Source organism: Barbus barbus (assembly GCF_936440315.1).
Source record: "Barbus barbus genome assembly, chromosome: 32".
Lineage (NCBI taxonomy): Eukaryota > Metazoa > Chordata > Actinopteri > Cypriniformes > Cyprinidae > Barbus > Barbus barbus.
Genome location: NC_136760.1, coordinates 24,660,702 through 24,686,405, shown reverse-complemented (window position 1 = coordinate 24,686,405; position 25,704 = coordinate 24,660,702). Strand labels below are relative to the sequence as shown.

Sequence of the window (25,704 nt, the reverse complement as noted above, 5' to 3'; positions counted from 1 at the left end):
AAATAAATGCAGTCTTGATGAGCAGAAGAGATTGCTTTATAAAACTTGTACGGACATTTTACAGACATTTCCATTAACCATTAACTCAAATTCAAAATACACGCAAAACACCTGTACACACATCAATATGGAAGATTCCTTTATTTTAATAAAGGAATGATATCATTGAATGATATGATATAAGGAAATATATAATAATAATGATATAACTTGATATAATTCCTTTATATCAAGCTGATGTAAAGTACATTATTCTATTTTCATATATACAGATATAGATATAGATAGATAAATATATAGATATATAGGTGATGTAAATTCCAGTTTTGTCACAAGAGACTACACTTAGTGCATCTTTATGCATTTGTACCAGATACAATAGGTCTGAGAATCTGTAAGCTTTGGAAAACATTAATCAACACGCAGATCAAAGGCCTCAGGAAAGGTGTTAGTAGTTCAGGCAGTACGTGTATATGTGTACGTGAAGGAAATGCTCATTTCCGTATCTGCATGTGCTGACACTTGAACGTTACCAGAACAAAAGTCACTTTAAATTCAGCACTTCATGCTAGTGAATTCTTTGATATGGTAATGCACTCCCTCCTTGCACTGGTTTGAGTGCCAGCAGAGAAATCCAGACGATCGCAGCCCAAGCCATCAATGCCAGTCGTGGGATTTGAACAATTGTGCACCTGATCCTAAAACAAGCACCATTCATTGTGTGGGTGCACATGCTCGGAGCCATCCAATCCAATGTAAATATGTCTACTATTAGTATTCTATTCATGATTATTTCCAAAAGGGGCTTTTAAACATAGCGGCACCGTCCTCTGGTGAATTTCCACTGCAACTCACAATATAGATGTGAGAGCACTTTGATGTAAAGTTTGTTTTTATTTCCATTAGCGTTCGGGATCTGTGCTTATTCATGGTAACCAATAGAAACTCCAGCAGACATTTTGCCCACACAGCCAAATACTGCATTATTCTATTCTTACTTAAGAAGATCTTTGTGAAATCAATAGCTATTATTAAAGTCAGGCCTTTAATCCTCAGGGCTTCTCTGCACGATATCAGAATACCCTCCTATTAGTATGCAGAACTTGCTCAAAGCTTTTCGTAGTGTAATGCAGTTTGCCTTCATCTAAATAAGATTACAATGTGAAGCACCCGGAAAAAGTGCACTTGTTGTTGTTGCAGTGCGCCTGTTAGCCTTGGCCTGTGAAATAGCTCTGAGTTTTCATGAAAGGCTGTTTTTTTTGTGCATGAGGCAGTCAGAGGCTCACTTGTGCACTTTCCTCTTTAGGACATTGAAACAGGATGATACATTTTTAATAAGAGCTGGGTTTGTTTGTGTTGGGAACAGTATTACACTAACACAACTTTTCTCATCCTCTTTTCAAGACTGGAATTAAACGGGACGCACCGGATCGTAGAATGAGGATTCACTTCCTGCGGATGTCCTACATGTGGCGAAACAGATTACTATAGCTCAGAACAGAAATATTGTGACATATTATAGCAATATTTCCTATTTTAATTTATTTTAAAATGTAATTTATTCTGATGGCAACTTTGAGTTTTCGGCAGTGAAATGGACCATAATATGATATTTTGTATGCATCTATTTAAAAAAAGCAAAACACATTTTGCATACTAATTATAAAAACACACAATGACACACTTTCAGTGACAGAGGAAACAACTGCAGTAAATCCCAATGCACTGCAAAGGAAACAATAGCACCCAATTATATATACTATTTAGTTTGAATAAGCTTTTAAATTATTGGCAATGCAAGCCATGGCCAGAATGCCTTTCCGAAGTACCTGTCTACATCTCTTGCTGATCTATTGGACGTATAAGAGCTCATTTAATCAGCATTAATGAATGCATTACAGGATCACCTCACTGATTACTGGATTTTATTAGCAAGAATTAACAGTGGATAATTTGTATTGACACAAATACATCCCAAATCCCAAAAAAGTTCACTCGGCTAGTGAATGACTTTAGAGAGTGCAGGAAACTGCAGTTGAGCAGTTCTAAAATTATACTGTTATGAATCTTTTGCTGACTTAATTTGCTTTATATTCTGAATTACTCATGCAGCAACAAAATGTGTGCCAGAGAGGTACAATGGTTAAAGGAATATTTTGGGATATTTTTTAACGTAATGTCTATGTATAGTTTTTGCTGCAACAACAGTATAATTGTGTTTGCATGAAGCTGTATGTGTCAAAGCTTATTCTTAGAAATACTCTGCATAAAAAAGGGTTGTCCGATAACAACTGTGCTCAATTGCTGATTTACTGATTTTGACATTTGCAGTCATGGGAGAATATCTAAAACACAAAACTTAACAGAATTATTCATCAAGAGTGAAAACTATGCAACCAGTAACCACACTCTTGATTACCAAAGATTTGACCCGTTGTGTAAAACATTAACATAATGCATTTATATTAACTATAACACACCCAGACTAGAAAAATAACTTTTCAAAATTGGCAAATCATTTTAAAAGTATAAATATAACACTTCAACTGTAGCTTCCATTATAAGAGATGAATTACTGTAAATTATGTTTTCATGTATTATTAAAAATGGTGGACAAGACAAAACTATTATCTGGGGAAACTAGCGGCATGCCACAAATGCAACTCCTAGACATTACATTGAAAATAACCTTATCATTCCTGTAAGTCTCTTAGCTGTAAGTACAAAGACTGCAGGATGGAAGATAAAAGCATTTGGAGAACATCAGCATGGTGCCCTTGAGTAGATGTTTAACCATGGGTTCCAGTGGATCTTAAGTGGTTTTGCTTCAGGAGCCAGATTTTGCATTGGGTATGAAGTGGCGACCCAACACAGCACCAAAATTGTTTATCAAATAACGTAAATACATTAACAATTCCTGTTAAATTAATCATTTGTTGTCTACTGAGATACCGTATGAATGTTTGCAAAATACCATAGAGTTTGATTGAACGCATGGTTATCAGTGTCAAAAATGGTTGCACAACATTGAAACAATATTTTAAATATTCATAATCCAAACTATGCATCATCATATGGTCATATTATTTTACATTAACATTAGTATGCACTGTATGGAAGATGATGATGATATCTTTATTTCAGGCTCAATAAGGTCCATATAAAAATAAAAAATAAAAAAAAACAGCGTACAGCATGAATAAAAAAAATAAATAAAAATAAATACATCTAATTGTCACGTGTCAATTTCCTTTCAGTTCTGTTTTGCCCTTATTTGGTAGTTCCTGTCCTTGTTTATTTAATGATTAATCCTATTCACCTGTCTTGTGTTAATTATTTTGTTTACTCCTTTGTTTCCGTTTGCTTTATAAGCATTTAGTTTGATGTCTAGTGTTGTCGAGTCTTAAAGTTATGTTTATGCTGTTATTTCTGTTTGCACGATTAAAAGACCTATTTTCACTGAACTCCCCGTTTCCTGACTTCCCTGGAGCACGTTACGTAACATTAATGTCCATATAAGCACTTTCTCCATTGCCTCCAAAGTGCAGAGGTATACCTAACAGTGCTCTTCTATAAGATCACAACAATTTCATTTTTAGAGACCTCAAGCCGCTTTCTAAATTTATACACAAAATGGGCCTTGATTCTGAAAAAATAAAATAAATTACCACAAAAGTGAAACAAAATCCTTTGGTAAATTGGTAATCATAATTATTACAAAATTGACTTATGTTACAATTGACATTTTATCTCATAATTTTAACTTTGTATCTCATAATCAGAATGCTGACTTTTTAATCTAATACACAATTAATTAGTGTGTCATAATGTAAACTTTTTTATAAGTTCAACTTTTTATCTCATAATTACTAATTTGTATGTCATAATTTTGACTTTTATCATAATCGCTTAGCATGTCACAATGTTTACTTTTAATCTTGTACATACTGATTTATCTCATAATTATGACTAGGGCTGTCAACGTTAACGCATGCGATTAATAAAATTATTTTTACGCAAATTAATCGTTTGATAAGTTTGACCCCAACTTCTTGCCGTCATTGCAGCGTGGAAGGTAGTCTATCATTGCCTCCGTCCCAATGTGCACACTATCCATCCTAAATTATATGTGATATTAGTCATTTCCAATACTATTTAGGACAGATAGGGTGGATATAGGCACATTGGGACGCAGAGATTGTGTGATTATGAGGCGCCAGGCTTGACAAAAGTGAAGCGAACGCGGAGAGAGAGAGCGAGTGTGTCTGAGAGAGAGAGAGAGAGAGCAAGTAAAAGTGTACTATTAATCTCATAAATTGTCTTATGTAGCATGATGCTAATGTTAGCTCTAATGCACCTGCAGCACATGTCCAATTCTTCTTCATAATGCATTTTATCATAATACTTCATGTAAGGTCGCAAGAAAATGTTTTGTTGTATTTATTTAGAAATACGTTTGATAATAGTTGGGTAAATGTATACTGGGATTGAAGCGATGTGGCTTGCTAAACGTTTTATTGCCAGTATAAAGGCTGATAATGGCTGAAAAAAAAAAAAATATATATATATATGTTTCATGCTTTGCGGAGATGTGAAAGGTTATGTTTCCTGAAACCAGTTTGTCATGCATTTCTTTATTTCAACAATTTACAGGTAAATTCTAGTATTTAAAATTTGCGATTAATCCTGATTAATCACAGTCCAGAACTGTGATTAACACGATAAAAAATTGTAATCGATTGAAAGCTCTAATTATGACTTACTATCTCATATTAACTTCTTACCTCATTATGAATTAGTATATCCTAATTTTGACTTTTATCTTATAATGATGACTTAGCTTGTCACAATGTTTACTTTTTGTCTTACACGTAATGAGCTAGTATATCATTGTTTACCTTTATCTCATTATGACTCATCATTTCAATATTGTTTCATGACTTAGTATGTTATAATGTTTACTTTTTAATCTTACAATTATGCCTTAGTATATAATTTTCATCTCATAATTATGACTTATGTCATAATTTTGACTCTTTATCTCATAATTATGACTTTTTGTACTTTATGATTTACTACAGTATATCATATTTATGATTTACCAAAGCATGATGGCTTTTCTTCTGTGAAAATGTCATAAAAGGTCTGCAATTCAATCAGAACAGACCTGAGGCCCATTTCCAGTTCATGCCCCACTAATTGAGAACCTTAAGAGGAACTGTCCTTGAAATGACTGAATACGCTGACATGATGTGTTGCACCGAATCAGTAGCAGAATCTCCTATCCTAGAACACAACCAAACTCATAAACTGTCTCACAACAGTGTTCCACAAATATTAGCCAATACATCAAACTTGACATTGTTTTGATACTGAACGATCACTGGAGGTAAACACAGCAGAGTGTGCTCTACACTGAACAGAACTGTTTGGAAATAGACGGTAAGGCTTATACCAACCACAGCAGGGTTTGAGGACACATACAGCCCTCTATTTGGAACCGGCAAAGCATGCAGAGCCCTCTACTGCTAAAATGAGTTTTCTTTGTCGATAATTCATTTTTCAGCTGAGATGTTTGATGTCTTCGTTTACATGGGGTTATAGCACCATACTAAAGAGGTAAAATGATCTTTTGGGTTTCAGAAAGACATACACACAAAACTAGGGCACAACAAATGTATATTGTACGCTGGTTTGATGTATATATCCGCAGGCACATATAGTGTCATAACACACCTTTGGTTTTTTAGATTCTTGACATTTGAAGATATGAAATATCCCCTCTAATAACCTCAGTTCATAGCACTGACACAAACACACCGCTAACATCCCGTCTCTCTCAGACTGCTGCTCTCAGCAAAAGTTTTTTATATCCCTTTTCCCTACCACATGGTGTGCATGCTGACATCCCTACTTGCGCACACACACACACACACACACACACACACACATCTGTGAAATCTTTGATATGCATTATCGGATATTATCATGCACACATCATCAGATGTTTGTCACTGACTGCACTTGTCTGTCATGCCATAACATCTCACATTCACATGCATGCGTGAAGGTAAACAAGCTGTTTCTGCTTCTAAATATGATTTTATTCATCTCAGCTATAGGGATACTAGCATACTATTTCTGCAGAATATAGTATGTATACTGTGCATTAACTGCTATTTTCTCATGTGCATGACATACTTTTCATATGCATGCAATACTACGTACCATAATAGAATGCGATTGACTCAACATTCCATTTCTATTGTGAGAAATGAACAGGAAGTGATATCAGGAAGTGAAGATTTTTTTATATGCATGACATACTTGGAATACTATCTACCATAATACTATGCGCTTGACTTGACATTCCATTTCCAGCAAGAAAAATTAACAGGAAGTGATATCAGCCACAATTTTTAACACAAGACTGCCAAATGTTAAGGCATTTAAGTAAAATATTGGACTACAAATGCAAAATACCCATTTTGCTTAGCAAGATGATAATTAAATGTCACTCACTAAATTAAACCAAGTAAGTGTATCACACCTGATGAACGTTAACCGTCAAGATTCCCATTCATCTCAATGGCAGTTGCTTGGCTAAAGCTTGTATTCCCATTTATTTTTTTACATTCTCTGATCACACTGCATTACACCTTATTGAAAAACATAAATTTCACACTTTTAAGAGCCGTCCAAACTTCATCTCTCATTTAATGCAATGTTTGGATGGAGAAACATTTCTTACTGATGCTAACCTGAATGTATAAGGTCATGTGACAACATATTCAACTGTTTGAAATCTTTATTGTTGCATAACACATTCTGTTTCACACACTATTTTAAATATATAACTAGTAATAGAGGCAGTATTCAGTGAGACATAAGCTTGTATTCAATTCAGAACCTTTCGGTTTTTATTTATTTTACCAGTATATTAACCAGGAGTCACCTATAGGTGGCACTGCTTACTCCTGTTAGAAATCTGCAGTATATGTTCCTATTCCCAATCAAAACAAATGGAGAAAAATGTGCTAGAGTAAAATAAACATGGATAAACAAAGCCATCCGATGTGATTTTTGCACCCAAGACTTTCCTCTTTCCCAACTGGTCTCAAATCAGGTGAATGCTCTTCCTTTTTTATCATGGAAGTGGTGAATCAATACAACAGTGACTGTGGCAGTTTGAACACTTTCAGCTGATTTATAGATCAAAGAGCACATTAATGACATACTTAATGAAGGATGAGCAACTCTGACTGAGTAGGACACTGCGGGAATGAGATATTAGATTTAGGCCAATAAACCTGTGCCTGATTTTTGCGTGAAGGCTCTTTTTTACCGACGAGGCTAAACTAGTTTATCGTGTTGACATGCTGCCATGGATGTCCATCTGTCTCACATTTTTACTCGTAATGTTTTGTTTGCCTCCCTACAGTGCAAATTATCTTTAATATTTTTTTTTGTCATTTTTTCTTTGTTTAAGTGAACTGTGTGATAATTAGAAGGCTTGTTATTCAGTGTTGTGTTGCCAACTCTGAGGGAGTGGGAGACGGTGAGATCCTGCGGGATCAGACTTCTCTCACAACTTAAAAGAATAATTGCTTATGTTTACTAATGGGAGAAACGAACATCATTTGTTTTTGATGACTAATCATGAGCTGACCCACTTACAGGGAATTCGGGGCTGTTGTTTCTTCACACCGTCGCACAGAATGCTGACTGGGGTGAAATGTAAGGCTCCCAACATGATCACAATGACTTTGTTTGTTATATATGTATTTGTGTGTGTATATATACAGAATACCAGTCAAACGTTTTTTTTTTTAGTTTATGTTAAAAAAAAAAAACTTATGATCACAAAGGCTGCTTTTATTTGATCAAAAATACAGTAATATTCTGAAATATTCTTATAATTTAAAATAATGCTTTTCTGGTTTGTAATGGCAAAGCGGAATTTTCAGTCTCATTACTCCACTCTTCAGTGTGTCACATGATACTTCAGAAATCATTCTAATATGCTGATTTGCTGCTCAACAAACATTTCTTATTATTATCAATGTTCAAAAAAAGTTGTTATGCTGCTTAATCTTTTTAAATGTAATTACTTAAATTGAATAGGAAAACTATTAACTCACAGTATATGTTGTTTAATAGCAGATTCTCATTGTGACATCTTCCTGTTAAAAATGTTCACCACAAATTGTGACAGCTAGCTCGGTTTCCGCTAAAAGTGAAATGTGTGAGGTCTGTTGCATCAGAGCAGCTCCTCTATATTTAGTGTTTCAATTACTGCTATCACAAAACACTCGTTTCATTTACAATTACTGACAGACACACAAATATGCTGCACAAAGCATTTTAATCTGACAAGAGCATGCTTTGAGTAGAACTGAAGATAAGGGAATACGTGAGTCGCTGTGTGTGTGTGTGTCTGTGTATATGTGTGTGTATACTCATTATTGTGTTGGTGAGTGTTTACTTGAGGAATTTATTGTAAATAGGGATGTTCTGCACGATTGTGGCAGGGATGAGCAGGGCCTATTGTTTGCTTTAATCGCTACTTTAGCCGAGAGGTTGTCTAAACATTTTCATGATCTCCTGTGCCGCCCATGTTCATGCTGACAGTAGAGCAGGTAATCACTCAGAATCCTTAAGCCTTGATGATCCTCTCTACACACAGACACACACATACATCTCATTCATTCAGCCAGCGCCGAGCGCCATTCAGCCATGGCCCTGCTATAGTCTTCAACTTCATATCTTTGCTTTTTACAAGGATACTAGCATTTTTATCTAAATAGAAGCACATTGTTCTGTAGGTTAAAAACATTATGTTCTGAATGCAATATACTGCATCTGCATTGTGTAGAGCGTAGACTGCTAAAGATAGGCTGTATTGAGTATTGACTATACAGTTGTGATGCCTCAAATTGTAATATTACAATTTGATTAATTTACATTTTAATTTGACTATTACATATTCTAAATTCTGTGCCATTAGACAAGTTTGCAATCCCTCCTTGTCTTGAGAGTGTTAAAATAGAGATGCTTCAATAGCTTTGCATTTCAGCAAAAAAGTTGCATTGGAACTGCAGACAAGCTTACTACTATTTCTGCAAATGATAATTATGATAAAAGTAGTATGCTAGTAAGCTAAAAGAGTAGAATGCGGTTCCATATTCGGCCTGACAGTTTCAGTAAATTGATTCAGTACTCCGATTTTCTGATTTAGTGATTTCATCAATGTTTGTGTGATGAAAGTTTCAGATGCGTTTTTCTTACATTAATAAATAAATACTGATGTGCTTATTTATTTATTTATTGGAAACATGGCATGGTTATTTCAGGTTTCATTTTAGTTCTTTATGTTGTCTTTATTTGTTTTTTTTATATTTTTAATCTACTTGGCAGCAATGGAAATTTGGTCGAAATTGTGAGGAGGAAACCTTTTCTGAAGTAAAGTTGATATATTATTGATAAATATTGTGCAATAATAGAAATAAAATAAAAATATAATATATTATATAAATATAATATTGTATAGTCATTTAAAAAATAGCCAATTTGCCACTATATAATTTATATATATATATATATATATATATATATATATATATATTTTTTTTTTTACTAATTAGTAAGATGGAATAATTTTACTACAATTTATTAATTCTCCTAAAAATCATTATTTGCTAAATCATGATTATGACATAAAATAAAAGTTGATATTTTATTTATACATGTATGTAATTTCCAACTTTTTTCATGTCGTAATTACCAAAACAAAGAAAAATGAGCTTCCATACTTTAGCGGATATACATTTTTGCACCAGTTTCACCCCTTGTACAGAGTATAAGCTTATATACTTTTGTTTTATTTATTTTATTTTATTTTATTTTTGCGCTTTATTTGCAATACCTACTGCATACTGCCTACTTTTAAAACATAATCTTAAACTATATGCAGTATGCAATGCAAACAGTCATATGCTACAGTGTTTATTATGACCTCCATTGCATGTTTAATTCAGCCCTGTATTGCATTGTCAGATGCAGTGTTGTTTCAAAATAGGTAGAACAGTATTCTGAACATTCCCATTGTGTGAATGTATTTGAAATGATATTTTGTTCCTGTACTGTTGCTAAACTGTAGTAAATACCTAATCCTGTTCTGCCCACTGTTCCAAATCACCCAGGGGTCACCATGCCTCATTGACATCGAACGCATAAACAGCACACAGACCCCCCCCATAAACCTCTTCACCTCATGTAAGCTGTGGCTTGTAGGGCACATGCTTCAATTCTCTCACTGTGGTGAAAGAGACAGCGTCTCCACACTGGCAGGATTGCTGCCTGGACCTCCTATTGAGGAGAATGCATCATTCTGTCTCAGTGTTGGCACGACACACACTCAAACTGAGGGGTAAACAGAGACAATACATGCCCACAATAAATCTCTCGCTCTCTCTCAGTTGTTCCGACACGCAGGCTGAGAGATGGAGAGAAAATAACCACACTAATTTTTCTAACATTGTCCACACCTGTAATTGGTGTCTTGAACCCCCAAGAATACAGACAATGCAGTGAAACATGTTACTGGACTGTCAGGCAAGTGTAGGGAACAAAACCATAATGTCATCTCTTTAAACCTCAGTGGGGGGAAAAAAAGGTTTTGCACTGGAAAAGAAAAGGAGAAGAACAAAAAGCATGCTGATATATTATAGATTTAGCCTTTAATGCTGTAAGACTGCTGCTCAATAATCTATATTTCTATGGTAACTGAGATGCATGTTCTGATGTGGAAAAGGTTGCTGTGGAAAATGCACAAACAAGACCAAAACTAATTTGCCATTTACTTAGTGTTTCTCAAAGTGGATTTACTATATTATATTATTTTATTATTTATTATATTATTATTTTCTATATTATATTAGCTTTAAATTATATTTAATCGTATGTGACCCTGGACCACAGAACATAGTCATAAGGGTCAATTTTTCGAAATTGAGATTTATACATCATCTGAAACCTGAATAAATACTCTTTCCATTGATGTATGGTTTGTTAGGATCGGACAATACTTGGTTGTGATACAATTATTTGAAAATCTGGAATCTGAGGGTGCAAAAAATATTGAGAAAATCGCCTTTAAAGTTGTCCAAATGAAGTTCTTAGCAATGAATATTAAACAAAAATAAAGTTTTTTTACGGTAGGACATTTACAAAATATCTTTATGGAACATGATTTAATGTCCAAATGATTTTTGGCATAAAAGAAAAATCAATAATTTTGACCCATAAAATGTATTTTTGGCTATTGCTGCAAATATACCCCTCAACTTAAGACTGGTTTATGGTCCAGGGTCACATATGGAATTAATTAATTGACACTTTCAATTGACAGTTTTCCCATTGCATAGTATTATTTACATATTATATTGTCCTATTATTTAATTCCAGTCTTCATTCTGATTAATCAAGTATATAAAGTTCCATTTATCTTTATATCAGTGACTGTGGCGTATTATGTGTGTAACTGCAGATGTTTGCAGGCAAACCCAGGCAATAGCTCAATATAGACCTGGCTGTTTTGATTGCATCACTTGATGCTTGCCTATTGTTTTATGACATACTTTCTTAGCTCTGCCTCCATATCCCCTGTGATTCTTTATACGGCGTGTTGACAAAGAGAATTTCAAATCACAACGAAAGCATTTATAGCTTCAGCGGTTTAATAAGAGAAGTGTTTGTGACTTTGAGTGTGCATGTGTCAGGTTTTATGGGAACTCTTGGAAATGGTGCAATGCTCTATTCCTGGAGGTAACCTCTAGTCATCTCTGCTCTCTGGAAAATACGACAGGCAGCTATAATGAAATCATGATGCTGTTTTATATTGCAGAGGTATTTTGTTGTGTACATACAATTATTAGATTTCTTTATGCAATGCTGCATCCAAACTGATGGGTCAACAAGTGATTTTAACAGAGCCTGACAGTACATCCGCTTGAAATAATATTATAATGTCAATCTAGCTCCAAAAGCAAGGCAAAAGCAAACTATACGTTTTAAAATACTTTTTTTTTCTACAAGGATAAATTAATTTGCTTAAAAGTAAAAGACATTTATATTGACACACACTATTTATATAGTGTTAGAGCCATTTCTTTTTCTATTATCAAATTTTGGACTGAATGGCCTAATTTGATCTTTTGAATATAATTAAGTTTATGATAATTATTATTTTTGTATCATTTTGTTTGAGTATTTGCTTTAATGTTATGAATTTGTGAATGAAGACTCTTATTATATCACTGTAATTATGGATTTAGGGCAGGTAAGGTAGTAGGTGGAGTCAGTAAGGGTAAGCGGATACAATTTTCAGACCGTGTGTTCCTGTGTCTGGTGCTAATGTTTAGCGATGAAGCTATTTCACAGCTGTTGATTTTATGGACTATGATATTGTGAAAATAAAGGACAAAAAGTTATACTACGGACTCACGCGTCGATTGTTCACCCCTACTAAGATAGTGGCCTATCACAAATATGCTGCTATAAAATGTTGTTAGTTTTATCTTTATATTCATCAACAAAAAAAATAATAATTATAAAAAAAATAAATAAATAAAAATCCTGAAAAACGTATAAAAAAAATAAAAATAAATAAATAAATAAAAAATCCACAAAAATAATCGGCACCCTTGGTACATATGATCAAAGAAGGCTGTGAAAATGAATCTGCTTTTGATCTTTTATTTAAGAAATATACAAAAATTGAACCTTTCACTGGATAATAAGAATTTAAAATGGGGGAAATATCATTATGATTTTTTTATTTTTTTTCTCTAATACACATTGGTCACAATTAGCGGCACCCTTTTATTCAATACTTTTTGAAACCTCCATTTGCCAGTTTAACAGCTATAAATTTTCTTCTATAATGCCTGATGAGGTTAGAGAACACCCCACAACAGATCAGAGACCATTCCTTCAACCAGAATCCAGACCCTTTAGATTCCCAGCTCCATGACGGTGCTTCTTCTCTTCAGTTCACCTCACTCAATTCTTACAGGGTTCAGGTCAGAGGACTGGAATGGCCATAGCAGAAGCTTGGTTTTGTGCTCAATGTCCCATTTTTGTGTTGTTTTTGAGGTTTGTGTTTGGATTATTGTACGGTTGGAAGATCCAAACATGGCCCATTATAAGAATCAGTCACTTGTTGATTTTTTATCTGTTGGTGTTTGATAGAATCCATGATGCCATGTGTCTAAACAAGATGTCCAGGACCTCAACATCAAAAATACAGCAGTATATTTCATTGTACGCATGGGGTACTTTTTATCCCTGTGTTCACCAAACCCATCTTGAGTGTTTGCTGCTAAAAAGCAAATTTTTTAAGTTTCATCTGACCATAGAAGCCAGTACCATTTGAGGTTTCAGTCGTGTCTGATAACTGAATATGCTGAAGTTTGTTTTTGGATGAGCTAGGGGAATTTTTCTTGAAACCCTCCCAAACAACATGTGGTGATGTAGGGGCTGTTTGACAATTTTTTTTAAGGTTTTCTGACCCTGAGACTCAACCATTTTCTGCAATTCTCCCGCTGTGGTCCTTGGAGAGTCTTTAGCCACTCAAACTCTCCTCCTCACCGTGCATTAGAACGATATAGATACACGTCCTCTTCCAGGCAGTTTCGTAACATTTTATGTTGATTGGAAATTCTTAATTATTGCCCTGATGGTGGAAATGGGAATTTTCACTGCTCTAGCTCTTTTCTTAAAGCCACTTCACTAATTTGTGAAGCTCAATTATCTTTTGCTGAAATATATTCAGAAATATATTATTTGGTTTTTCTCACTGTGATGGATGATTAAGGGAATTTGGGCTTTGTTTCCCTCCTATTTATATTTCTGTGGAACAGGAAGCCATGGCTGGATAATTTCATGTTCATAATCACACTGGAGTGCTCAATATTGTGAATATGAATGGGAATATACTTCAGAGATATTTTTACTCATAATAATTTCTAGGGGTGCCAATAATTTTGTCCAACGTGTATTAGAGAAAGAAAAAAAACAAAAACAAAAAAAAAAACATTTCATAATGATATTTCCCCCATTTTAAATTATTATTATCCAATTAAAGGTTAGATTATTATTATTTATTTATTTTTTTTACATAAAAGATCAAAAGGATTAACAATGCAGATTAATTTTCACAGCCTTCTTTGATCATATTTACCAAGGGTGCCGATATTTTTTGCCATGACTGTATATACTAATTAGTATTGTTTACAATTTAAATATCTCTAATATTAAGATGGGATAGAAAGAACACACACACATACTCATCGTTAGTAAACTAAAATGATGGTCTAGGACATTTATATATATCTCATCGCTAAAGTCAGTTTGATCAAAAACAGCTCAGACCAAATGGGCTAAACTGTTGGCTTTTTCTACACAGCTTCAAAAGCAGGGAAAACCTTGCACTTACTCAAATACTGTGATGAAATGTTTTATTCAAAAAAAAAAAAAAAAACTTAAGTGATTCAATCCTGAAAATAAACACTGCTGTCGCTCCTAAAACATAACAGTGTGTGCGTGATAGATGACATCTATAATGTATTGTGGAGACGTGGGGATTCCTGGCTGTGTTATTGTCATGCATGCTGTGTGCGTTTAGAGGGAAACATATGGACACAGTTAGTGCTCCCCACCCTCATATATCTCCACTAACACTTCCAGAGATCAGCGCAGTGCGGTTTCGGTAATATTACACAAGCATACTGCCCCATACAGGGAACCACTGCAGTTGTTTTTATTGACGTTGCTGTTCTCATTCAGCAGGCGAAGACATGGCTGAGATAATATAAAGAGATGTGTGCCGTGTTAATAAGTCATGTCACGGTGCCAGTATTTAAGAACTGTGCTCAATTCAAATCCATGAAAGTCACCTTGCGTGGTCTCCAGAAGAGCTGAACGTTCTAATTTACCTTTGGGGGAGTTCTGAATGTCAAACACAATTACCCCAAAGTGCTCTTAACTGCGATGTTTGAGTGATGTTTTGATAATGTGGTTGCGGCTGTATAAATGACGGGAACTCTGTCATTTTCCGCGTACGGTTGAGTCATTACATTGTTGAAGGACTGTGGCAGGGTGGATAGACTCTGTCCTAGATGGAGGCTGATTTACATGCATGCTAACTTCAACACAACGTAATTTCTCTGATTTTTGAATTTAAAAGTATTTCTGTTTTACACAAATTTGACACAATTACAGCTTGATTGGAAATTTTACAAGAGATAATTACATTGATTTTTCTTTTTTTTCTTCACACATAACATGACTCACAGTATTTCATCTCAAGCACACTGACACTTTTAACACTTTTGTAACCAAGTACACTAACTATTAATTATAGTCAACTGAGAGAGCATCATAATTAGCGTAAAAAATAAAATCATTTTCTTACCATAAAGGTCTGTGATCATTTTACTCTTTGATTTGATGATCAGTTTTTTTTTTTTTATCACTTTATAATGCATTTATTTATTCTAAGATCGAAAGTACTGTATGTCTGTGATTTGGTGAAAGTAAAAGTAAGTACAGCAAAAATAAATGAAGGCTGCAAACATGTTTGCAAACTTCATTGACTGAGGGAGAGTCTTAATTACAGTAAAAATAATATTCTCACTGTAAATACTCAAATGGTTAATGGCCATTTTACTCTGTTTTGATGACCCACGCAACAACAAACAATACTTTTATGCTGCATTTTCATATTTGTGACCCTGGACCACAAAAGCAGTCTTAAGTCGCTGGGGTATATTTGTAGCAATAGCCAAAAATACATTGTATGGCTCAAAATTATTGATTCTTCTTTTATGCCAAAAATAATTAGGATATTAAGCAAAGATCATGTTTCATGAAGATATTTTGTAAATGTCCTACTGTAAATATATCAAAACTTAATTTTGGATTAGTAATATGCATGGCTAAGAACTTCATTGGGACAACTTTAATTGCACCCTCAGATTCCAGATTTTCAAATAGTCGTGTCTCAGCCAAATATTCTCCAAACTATACATAAATGGAAAGCTTATTTATTCAGATTTCAGATGATGTATAAATCTCAATTTCGAAAAATTGACCCGTTATGACTGTCTGCAACAAGAGTAAAGCAAAAGTAGAAGTAGCAAAAATAAATTACGAAGACATGATAAAATGTTGCATTTTACTGATAAAATATCTTATTGTTAAACTGATTATTGCTATTAGTGTGAAAATGTATATAAATAATGTTAACACAATAAATATGTTATTTATTGGTTTATATCAGTTTTTGATAAAAGCCTCGTAAACTATTGATTTGCTGCATTCATTTAATTTAAGATTGAATGTCTGCGACGGGTAAACCAAAAGTAGAAGCAAAAATAAACAAAGGCTTGATAAGATGTTTTTAAAGTTCTAATGTAACCTTTATATAAAAATAATAATAATAATAATAAAAAAATAGTCTTTAACCTGTTTATGTATTTGCTGTTAATACATATTGCACTTTAAATGAGGCTTTACCTTTTTGAGCATGATGATTCCCTCCTGATTGTGCTCGTTGGTGGCGATATCAAACATGGCTCCTCCGTCTCCAGGGACAATGTTGTATTCCACCTCTGCGTTCTTTCCAATGTCCAGATCATGAGCTTTGATTCGGCCAACCGCTGACCCGACTGCTGATGACTCCGGTACACGCAGGTGGAAGATGCCTGCAGAATCAATGAGTTTTTTGAAGCACATGTGACTAGTGTTGGGGATGCTGCTTTAAAAATGTACAGTAATTGTTTTGTGGAAATTATTGAGTTACATGCACCAATGAACTGTTAACATTAAAGGAATAGTTCAACCAAAAACGAAAAAGTCAATTTTCAGCAAATTTTCATTTTTGGTTGAACTATTCCTTTAATGTTAACAATGGACTTCAGGCCATTTAATTTATCTTCAAGTCATTCAAGATGTATATGAGTTTGTTTCTTCATCAGAATGGATTTGAAGGAATTTCTTTACATCACTTGCTCATTGAATGGGTGCTGTCAGAATGAGAGTGGTGTGGATTATTGTGATGTTTTTATCAGCTGTTTGAACTCTCATTCTGACGGCACCCATTCACTGCAAAGAATCCATTGGTAATGCTAAATTTCTCAGAATCTGTTCTGATTAAGGGAAAACACACACACACATATTAAATGGCCTAAGGTGATTAAATTTTATTTTTTAGGTAAACTATTCCTTTAAGACCAGAAATATGTATTAAGCAAATAAATAGCATCAATTATCGATTTATTTTATTTTCACTGGTTCAGATTTCTGAATGCACATTTACAACATATCCACACTGCCACAGTATTCCTTCTCCTGTGCCAAACTTCATAAGTTGGCAACTCTAGAGAGGACATTATTGTTGGAGAGAGCGCCTCAATGCACTTGGCTGTAAATATGACATAAAAAAACAGTGATCAAGTGTTGTTTTTGTTTTGTTTTTTGGAACAATGCTTGTTTTTAGCAAAGTTACACTGAATTGAAAACAGCTGAGCTAGTGCCATGCTACTAAAAAATTTAGTTAAGATAGTAAACCTGCTACTTTTAGTTAGTTACCGCAATGCTGGTAAAGACACGTGCACGGTAGGCACAAACAGATCATGCTGATTAGTAAAAACTAATGTGTTGAGTGGCCATGCCCACAAAAAAAAACACCTCAGCTAATTAAGAAGTCATTAGATGCACTAATGCACCAAAAAACAAACAACAAGAGAGAGAGAGGCAGAGACACGGCCCAGAATGCAGCAGTCATCATAGTGCCATCCTCTGAGACGTGTTGATGGAAATCTACTTCGCTCCCAGGGTATTACCAATATTTACACAGCAAGGAAACCAGTGCTCATCGCTGAAACTCAACATGATTTCTATTTCACGATTTCTGAGTACAAATGGAGCCTGTTTGCATGTACTTGTTTAAAGACTTGGCCTTATCCCAGTGGAAAAATAAACAAAGAACATTTTCAAGTATATAAATGCATAAAATATGAGACTGTTAGATGAACAGGGATGGTAAGAGGCCGTCTCGCGTCTTTTGCAGCACCTCACATGTGACAGGTCCTTCTAAAAAAATAAAAATAAAAAATGTGGCTCTCAGGTTAAAAAAAAGCTCAGCTTTTAAAAAAACGCTTTGCAACTTTGCGTTATTTCCCCCATTCCACTGGCCACATCTTGCATTTTTCAAAGCAAACGCACATTCTTTGTGAATGGCCAATAAGACTGCATGCTCATTTTTATGACTTTGCTGTTAGGAAACTCTGGCTTCTCTAAAATCTCATTAATTCATATCTAGTATTCATACACTTAAGAGCCAATGATATTAGTCTGGGCTTTTTCTTCTTTGTACTATTCCGGAGATGCTGTTAAATATGCTGCCTTTCTTCCTTTATGCAAACTAGATTTATAGATTCAAGGTTATTAATTTATTTTTCGAGAAATGTTGGCATATGTTTCTCTATGAATGCATAATTTTTTTTTAAGCATCCTCTTGTGTATTTAAAAAGAAAATGCTGCATTACCAGTCAAAGGTTTAGACACACTAGCCTGAATTTATGTTTCTCGTTATATTAAAAACTTTTTGGTCTAAAGCTTTATGTGTAAATGCTTTAAATTAGTTTGGTGGACTGAATAAATTGTGCCTGCAATCATTTTATTTACAGGGCTACAGTTTTATATAAGAGCTGATATCATACTTCTGAACTCTTTTCATAATGTTTTAAAAGCTTCTTTTTATTAAAATTTTTAAATGTATTTTAATTAATAATTTTATTTTAATTGTATTTAATTGAATAATTTAAATAATTTTTATTTTATATATATATATATATATATATATATATATATATATATATATATATATATATATATATTTATATATATATATATATATATATATATATATTTTTTTATAACATTTCTATATAATACTTCCATTTTTTTTATGGAAATATGGGATAATAAAGAAACAAATTGAAGTATGGAAATTCGATAGTGATTAAATTGGAAACAAATAATCATAATAAAAAGATATTACAGTGTAATTCCTGTGCTTGCATTTAATAGTTTTGATGGCTTCGTTATTGATCTGAAATATGGAGAGAAAAAAAAGAACAAGAAGGTGCATTCAAACTTTTGACTGATTTCAGTTTACATGAGTTGATAGTTATACAGAGTGGCTTACTTTTGGAGAACCTGGGTGGGTTGTCATTGACGTCACTCAGGGTGATGTTAATGGTGGTGGTGCCTGCCAGACCCCCTAACTGTCCTCCCATGTCTTTGGCCTGGATAAGGACCTGATACAGCTCCTTAACCTCCCGGTCCATGTTGGGTAGAGCTGTCCTGATGACTCCTGCGCACAGATCGAAAGAGAGCCAGACTGCGTTAATGGAAAGAAGAGACAAGAGAAAAGGACGATAAAGGGATAGTGAGGTAGAAAGAGAGTATAGATGAAGAGGCTGTGAATACAGGCAGGTATCAGTGCATAGAGAGAATCGGATTACAGAAAAGAGGGTAAGGTGAGGAGAAGAATAGGGTTTAGACCTGAGAATGAGGTCTGCTGAGAAAAGGATGCGAATGGCAATCTAAAATTGAGATAAGAAAATTGAGAGTGGCACAAAAGAGAAATGGATGAAGTTCTGCTGCATTGTGGAAAAGGACACTGAAGCAAATTGAACTTAAAGGTGTGCTATTATAGTTGTCCTGAAAATCTGTCATGCCTCGAACCACACTATATTTGTATATATTTATACATTTATTTTTGTATATTTAATCTGCGTAACACTGTGTTTGTCATGATTATGTTTAGTTTAGTTCAGTTCTTGTCATGTCTGTTATGAGCTCTCATCAGTTACTATGGTTTCTGATTAGTTAATCCTTGACCAGCTGTTCCTGTTTAGTTCCCTCATTTATCATGTGTGTATTTCTACTCCTTCGAGTCTCTCCATTGTCTGTGATTGTCTTGTGTTATGTGTTGTTACACGCCAGTATTGTCATTAAAGTCTGTTTGGAAGTCAGAATCTTCATTTGCTGTTGACTACTACACGGAACAGGTCAAGGTTAGAATGGCCCTGTTAGCCTCTGATACCACAGCCATTTAATACAAAAAAAGCCTCGTTCTTTGTTAATGGCTGAACTTTTGCTGTACTTGATGATTCTCAACCTTTTCTCTGACTGTTAGAATTAAAGGAATATTCAGGGTTCAATACAAGGGAAGCAGCATTTGTAGCATAATGTTAATAACCACAAAAATAATTTAGTGTAACATTGGGGCACTTACATTGAAAGTAAAGGCCAATTTTTAGAGGGTTAAAAATAATACATCTGAAGCTTATAATTTTGTAAATGTCTTCTGGATAAACAGGGAGATTTTTTCAGCGTGAAATGAAAATATTGATAATTTTTTTCTTCTCTATTGTTGTGTGTGTCTCAGTAAAATAGCTTCTTCATTGACAAAAAAGTAGGGTAGAGCGTTAATGTTTTTCAAGAAAGATTACAAGCACATGAATCTGAATAAAAATAATGTTATGCACAGATATTATCACTGTAATACATTGCTTGTCATATACTTTTATGGAATATTGAATATAATAAACACTGCTATCGACCATACAAAATAATTGTAAATTTTGATTGATTTAATGGTCTTTAATGTAAACAGTTGCTATGTACTGAATGGGCGTTAATGTAAATTTGCTCATCCATATGTTAATGTCTATATGGTTACACTGACAACAATTTCTAAATGCACCATTTTTCTAGCTTAGTTTCCATAAATGAAACCTTAGAGTACATCAAATGGTGGAACAATATATGGTTCTTTGGATAAGTTCTTGATATTATATCATACCCCCTCCAGAATCAGCTGTTCTCCAGGGTTCTTTGAAACATCAGCAACAGATTGTTCCTAAAGTTAAACATGTTCTTGTGAGGAATCAGACTGTAAAACCCTTCCTGGAACCAGTACCTCAAGTGTTTTTTTTTTTTTCTCCAGCTAAAAGATTGAGGTCAGCCCTAAAGCTTCTGGTACTTAACAATCTTAACAAGGCGACAAAGCTAGTGTAGCAACACCTTTCCTCACTTTTCTTCCATAAAGCACAACTAATGCGTTTCCCAACGCCACAAGAAGCTTTCCCAGATCAAGAGAGCGCTTCATAGGATGAATTAGGCATGGTGGCGGATGGTTAAGAAAGGCACGGACCTTCATTCAATGCCAATTTCAGATGAAACGTAAAAGGGATGTCGTGTGTTTCTCTCGGCCTGTTACAAGACTAATCAGTTTTTTATTTCAGTTTCGCTTTAACAGATCTCTGTTTGAAGTTTGTGTGGTAATTAAATGAATAGTTCACCTAAAAATGACATTTTGTTATCATTTACTGCATGACCATTTACTTTCCTTGTATTGAAAGCCAAAGATCTTCCTTTTTTATTTCACCGAAAGAAGGAAGAAAATGTGGAGCGAATAAATGGTGGCAAACTTTTAAAATTAGGTGAACTACAGTAGTCAACATTTGAAGTGGATCAAAACTTTTGAAATCAAATTTGTCCTAAAACCTAAATCCAAAATGCGTTGTTGTCTTAGAACAACTTTGATGAACTTTTTTTGATCCACTTCAAATGTTGACTACTTTAAGGTGTGTGTTTCCTGAGTCTGTTTTCTCTCACGACTCTCAGTGTTGATTCCATTATGCATTTTACCCCCTGCCTGTGTTTCCCACCCTCCTCTCGCGGCTTTTGTTTACTGTCGGTTTGTGTTGGCAAATCTTTTGATATGGCCTGAGCCAAAAACTGATTTTTCTTCCTTACTAGTCATTTTATTTGTTCGGCTACAGAATGTCACCCTTCGAGCACCCCCTCCGGGTTTGCTGATATAAGGATATTATATTTTTATTCATATATTCCTGTTTACAATGCTTCATACTTGTACAACAGTGCCGTAACCACATCGAAAACAAGCAGGAAATGCTGGCACGTGCTCTGCGCATCAAGTTTACCTTGTAGGTTTGTGTTTTTGCATATTAGATATAACAGCCCACTCAATGCAGATGATGCCCATTTGTAAATTCCCATTCATTGCTAAATATTGCATAGCAAAGTATTCACTAGGAAAAAATAAAAGGCTGTTCATTTGATGATGCTACAATTCCCCCAGCCGTATAAACAACAGAAAAATCCATTTGCTGTTACCGAGCTGAATTTATTTTCAACTCGGAGGGTTTGAAATGCAGCACCTGATTGTATAATTATAGATCTTTTCAGGCCTGTTTAGCTGACAGGATGTCCACTACTTTTTTGCTGTTCAAAATGAATTGCAGTATATTTTGAGTTACAAATCCATTTTCTAGGCTGGCCATATTATCAAATCAAACTGCAGAGCTTATTTGTCTAATAGGGTCAATGAATGTAATTACGTTGAAACCTGTGAACTGTGAAATTAATGAGTCTAGTCTTTTGTATTACACAAACAAAACAGAGGAACTTGTTTGTTAATAATAATTTCATTTTTTATGCAGCCAACCTTTTTCGGTATATTATTTGCTATAAAATATTCAGGAGCATTCTACCTGTTTTGGGATCCACGGAGAAGTACGGCTGGCCATGAAGTATGCTATACACCACCCTGGCGCTGTTGCCGTATGTAGGGTCGTCTGCATCTGTCGCCATCACCTTCATTACGTATGTACCTGCAAACACAGAGAAGATATTATTTGTTTGTGTTAAACCGCATGAATAGATATGGGAAATGTGCTTTGTTCAAGGTTAGAAATGTAATAGCATGTAGGGTTTGACCGGGACTGGAAAACAGGCCTGTGCAGGCACATCTTTATATGCTTTGCTTATGATGGGCTGATATAAAACCAAGTATGTACTGATTCTCCATTATGTTTTGATATGTCTGAAACAGCAGTTTTTACATTACAAAGGCAGCACTTTTAAATGACCCAATAAATGACAAATCATCCATACTGTAGAAAGAGCTGATGGTCACAGGTCGCTGAATCCCTGTGTTTTACTGTTTCTGTAATGTTATAGAAATGATTCGCTTTATTCAGCAGGAATAGTTTTCTAGAATAGTTTTCAGATTTTCTTTCCATATTGCACTCTTGTTTGTGTGATATAGATAGTCTGTCAGTCTGTCTGTCTGTCTGTCTATCTATCGTTCTGTCTATCTATCTATCTTTTCATTTTTCATCAAATTATTTTCAGCTCAATGTATTCAGTTTTTGCATTTAAAAAAAAACAACTCTTATTTCCCATTTAGTCTGATCTCTTCTATCAATTACAAGTAAAAATAGCAAAATAAAAATAATACAGCTGAAATGTAAACATATTCCTCATGCATCCTTTCAGACCTCCACTACAACTTTATTTCATTTTAGCTAGTGATACATATCTATAAGTGAAAGCATTCTGAAATTACATTTACTTGAATCACAAACTCACTTCTATATGCAATGGATTTCTTTCTAAAAGAATGCATGAGGTGTCTGTTTAAGTGTATATGAGCTGTACAGCATATGGTTAAAAGCACTTAACAGTTCACAGCATTGAACTGTTAATGTTTTTAAAGACTATTGCAGTCCACTTTGATTAAATGGTGAAACCAATTTAGACAGGATCTGAAGGCCTATATACACCACTTTCATCATAGTAACATGCTTTAGTTTAGAAATGCTCTCTGATTTTGATTCTAGTGCACTTCTGTTCGTTATCTAATAGACAGCAGGCTTAATCGAGATTTGAGTCTAATCTGTCCGTTGTCTGCAGCGTCTCTTTATTATCATAGTGTCCTGCTGCTAATGGCTAGTGATGGCTGTACACATATTAAAATCCACATGTTCAGTAACAAGTTTTTGTGAATCATATTTGAAGAGAATATTAACATAGTGTTAAATAATGTAGGGATTTGGTTTTATTTATTAGAATTGTGGAAATGATTGGTTAAATATTATTATAGGAATATTATGTACCACCCCCATAGCCTTGTTTACATCAGGGCAAAGCAAAAGTTATTTCTGAGGTGAAGAAAGATTATATGTTATATATGAAAGATATATTTTTATATGTTATTTTGAACACTTGTTTAGAAGAACAGGCACTGCAGAATTGTGCACAACGAGAACAGGCATATTTCATAAACTACATAGGGTCATTTGTAATTATACTGTGTATCTTTTACAAAAAATCTCAAACTGCAAGTAGAGTGAATTATCACAGTGTACTCTCTGAAACAAGAAAATAAACTTGAAGGCCTTGGAGAAGAGAGACAGAGCGAGTAGGGGAAAAAAAACAAAAGGAACCGAGAGGTAATTGTACAGATTTTAAATCAAGGCCATTTCCCAATGGAAGTCCTTTTCAACCAGCTGACGCAATTACCTTTGATTTTTACCTTTTTTTTTTTGGTTCTCCCAGCACACATCAATATGCGTTCAGCGTGTTGTGGCCTCCACACAGAGAGGTGAAAAGCATTAAAAACCCATACAGTTCCAATCCTTTAAGTAACCTCCAAATTAGTCACATTCAACCCTGTAACCCAATAAAAAATACATCCAGAGTCAAGAAATATGGGTATGTATGTAACAGCAAGACTCAGTTATGCCTTTATGATGGCAGCAGCCACAATCAAAATCACACAGACGTCTGCAGAATAGGTCTGTAGCTTCAATAGGGACTATGGTGCACTTAGAAACCGGTCTAAGTGAGAAACCGGCTGTCTGAGATCATGAGTAGCTGTTATAACATTAAGCTAGGAAGGGGAGGGTTTCGTTTAATTTCATTGCCATTCAGATCAAGCAAAAGTAAATCTCAAAGTGAACTAGACAAAGTTTGTCGAGACAAACTTTAAGTTGGCTTGAGAAAGCCGGACCAGAAAGTTTTTAAAAGTTTTAAGTTTGACGGTTTTCAGTCTGAAATAGTTTGAAGTTTAAAGTAGTTTTAAAAGCTTAAAGATAGATAGATAGATAGATGGATGGATGGATGGATGGATGGATGGATGGATGGATGGATGGATGGATGGATGGATAGATAGATAGATAGATAGATACGTTTAAATAGGATTTCAGTAAGTTGGCTTTCTCAAGCCAACTTAAGTACCCTGATCTGTCATCCTCAGGGAAAGCAATATGAAAAGGGCTTTGGTGCTGGATAGGGCATGTAGTTTATTATGCTCGACACCAAATCTTATGTCAGACTTTACCTCTTGCCATGCAAAGCCTTTCTTATTTCTTTTGTTTATCTGAATATTTGCTTGGAATTTCCATGATTTTCAGAACCTCTTGAAACTCATAAGCTTTCATTTGAAAATGCTTTAATCTAAACAGGACTGCAGTTTGCATTCTGCTTAACAGATGAACAGCTATTTAATCAGTGATATTCTGTACGGCGTGTTGTAACGAGTGGTTTCTCACCTGTAATTTTCAGTTTTATAGTATCAGCTTTCCTAAGGTGTAATTAAACTTTCTATGCACTCTGCATTTCCAATTGTTTTATCCTCCGATACATTCAAGAGTGTGAAGGTATCAGACGGATTATTCAGCAGTGATACAACACAGTAATAACTTGTGCATTATTTAAATTTAGACAGGTCATTATTCTATAATGAAGTATCTTGCGTTA

The 25,704-nt window shown here is 34.5% G+C and overlaps 1 protein-coding gene across 1 annotated transcript in view; it reads right to left on the bottom strand.

The window, feature by feature from the left end:
* LOC306852619 (cadherin-12-like) overlaps positions 1-25,704 on the bottom strand; it is a 145,809-nt gene that overhangs the window by 39,362 nt on the left and 80,743 nt on the right. The window contains exons 4-6 of the mRNA XM_079389597.1: positions 22,653-22,772; positions 19,274-19,441; positions 16,579-16,766 (exon numbers count right to left, since the gene is read on the bottom strand). Coding sequence (XP_079245723.1) covers positions 16,579-16,766; positions 19,274-19,441; positions 22,653-22,772 — 476 coding nt within the window. The remainder of the gene's footprint in view (positions 1-16,578; positions 16,767-19,273; positions 19,442-22,652; positions 22,773-25,704) is intronic.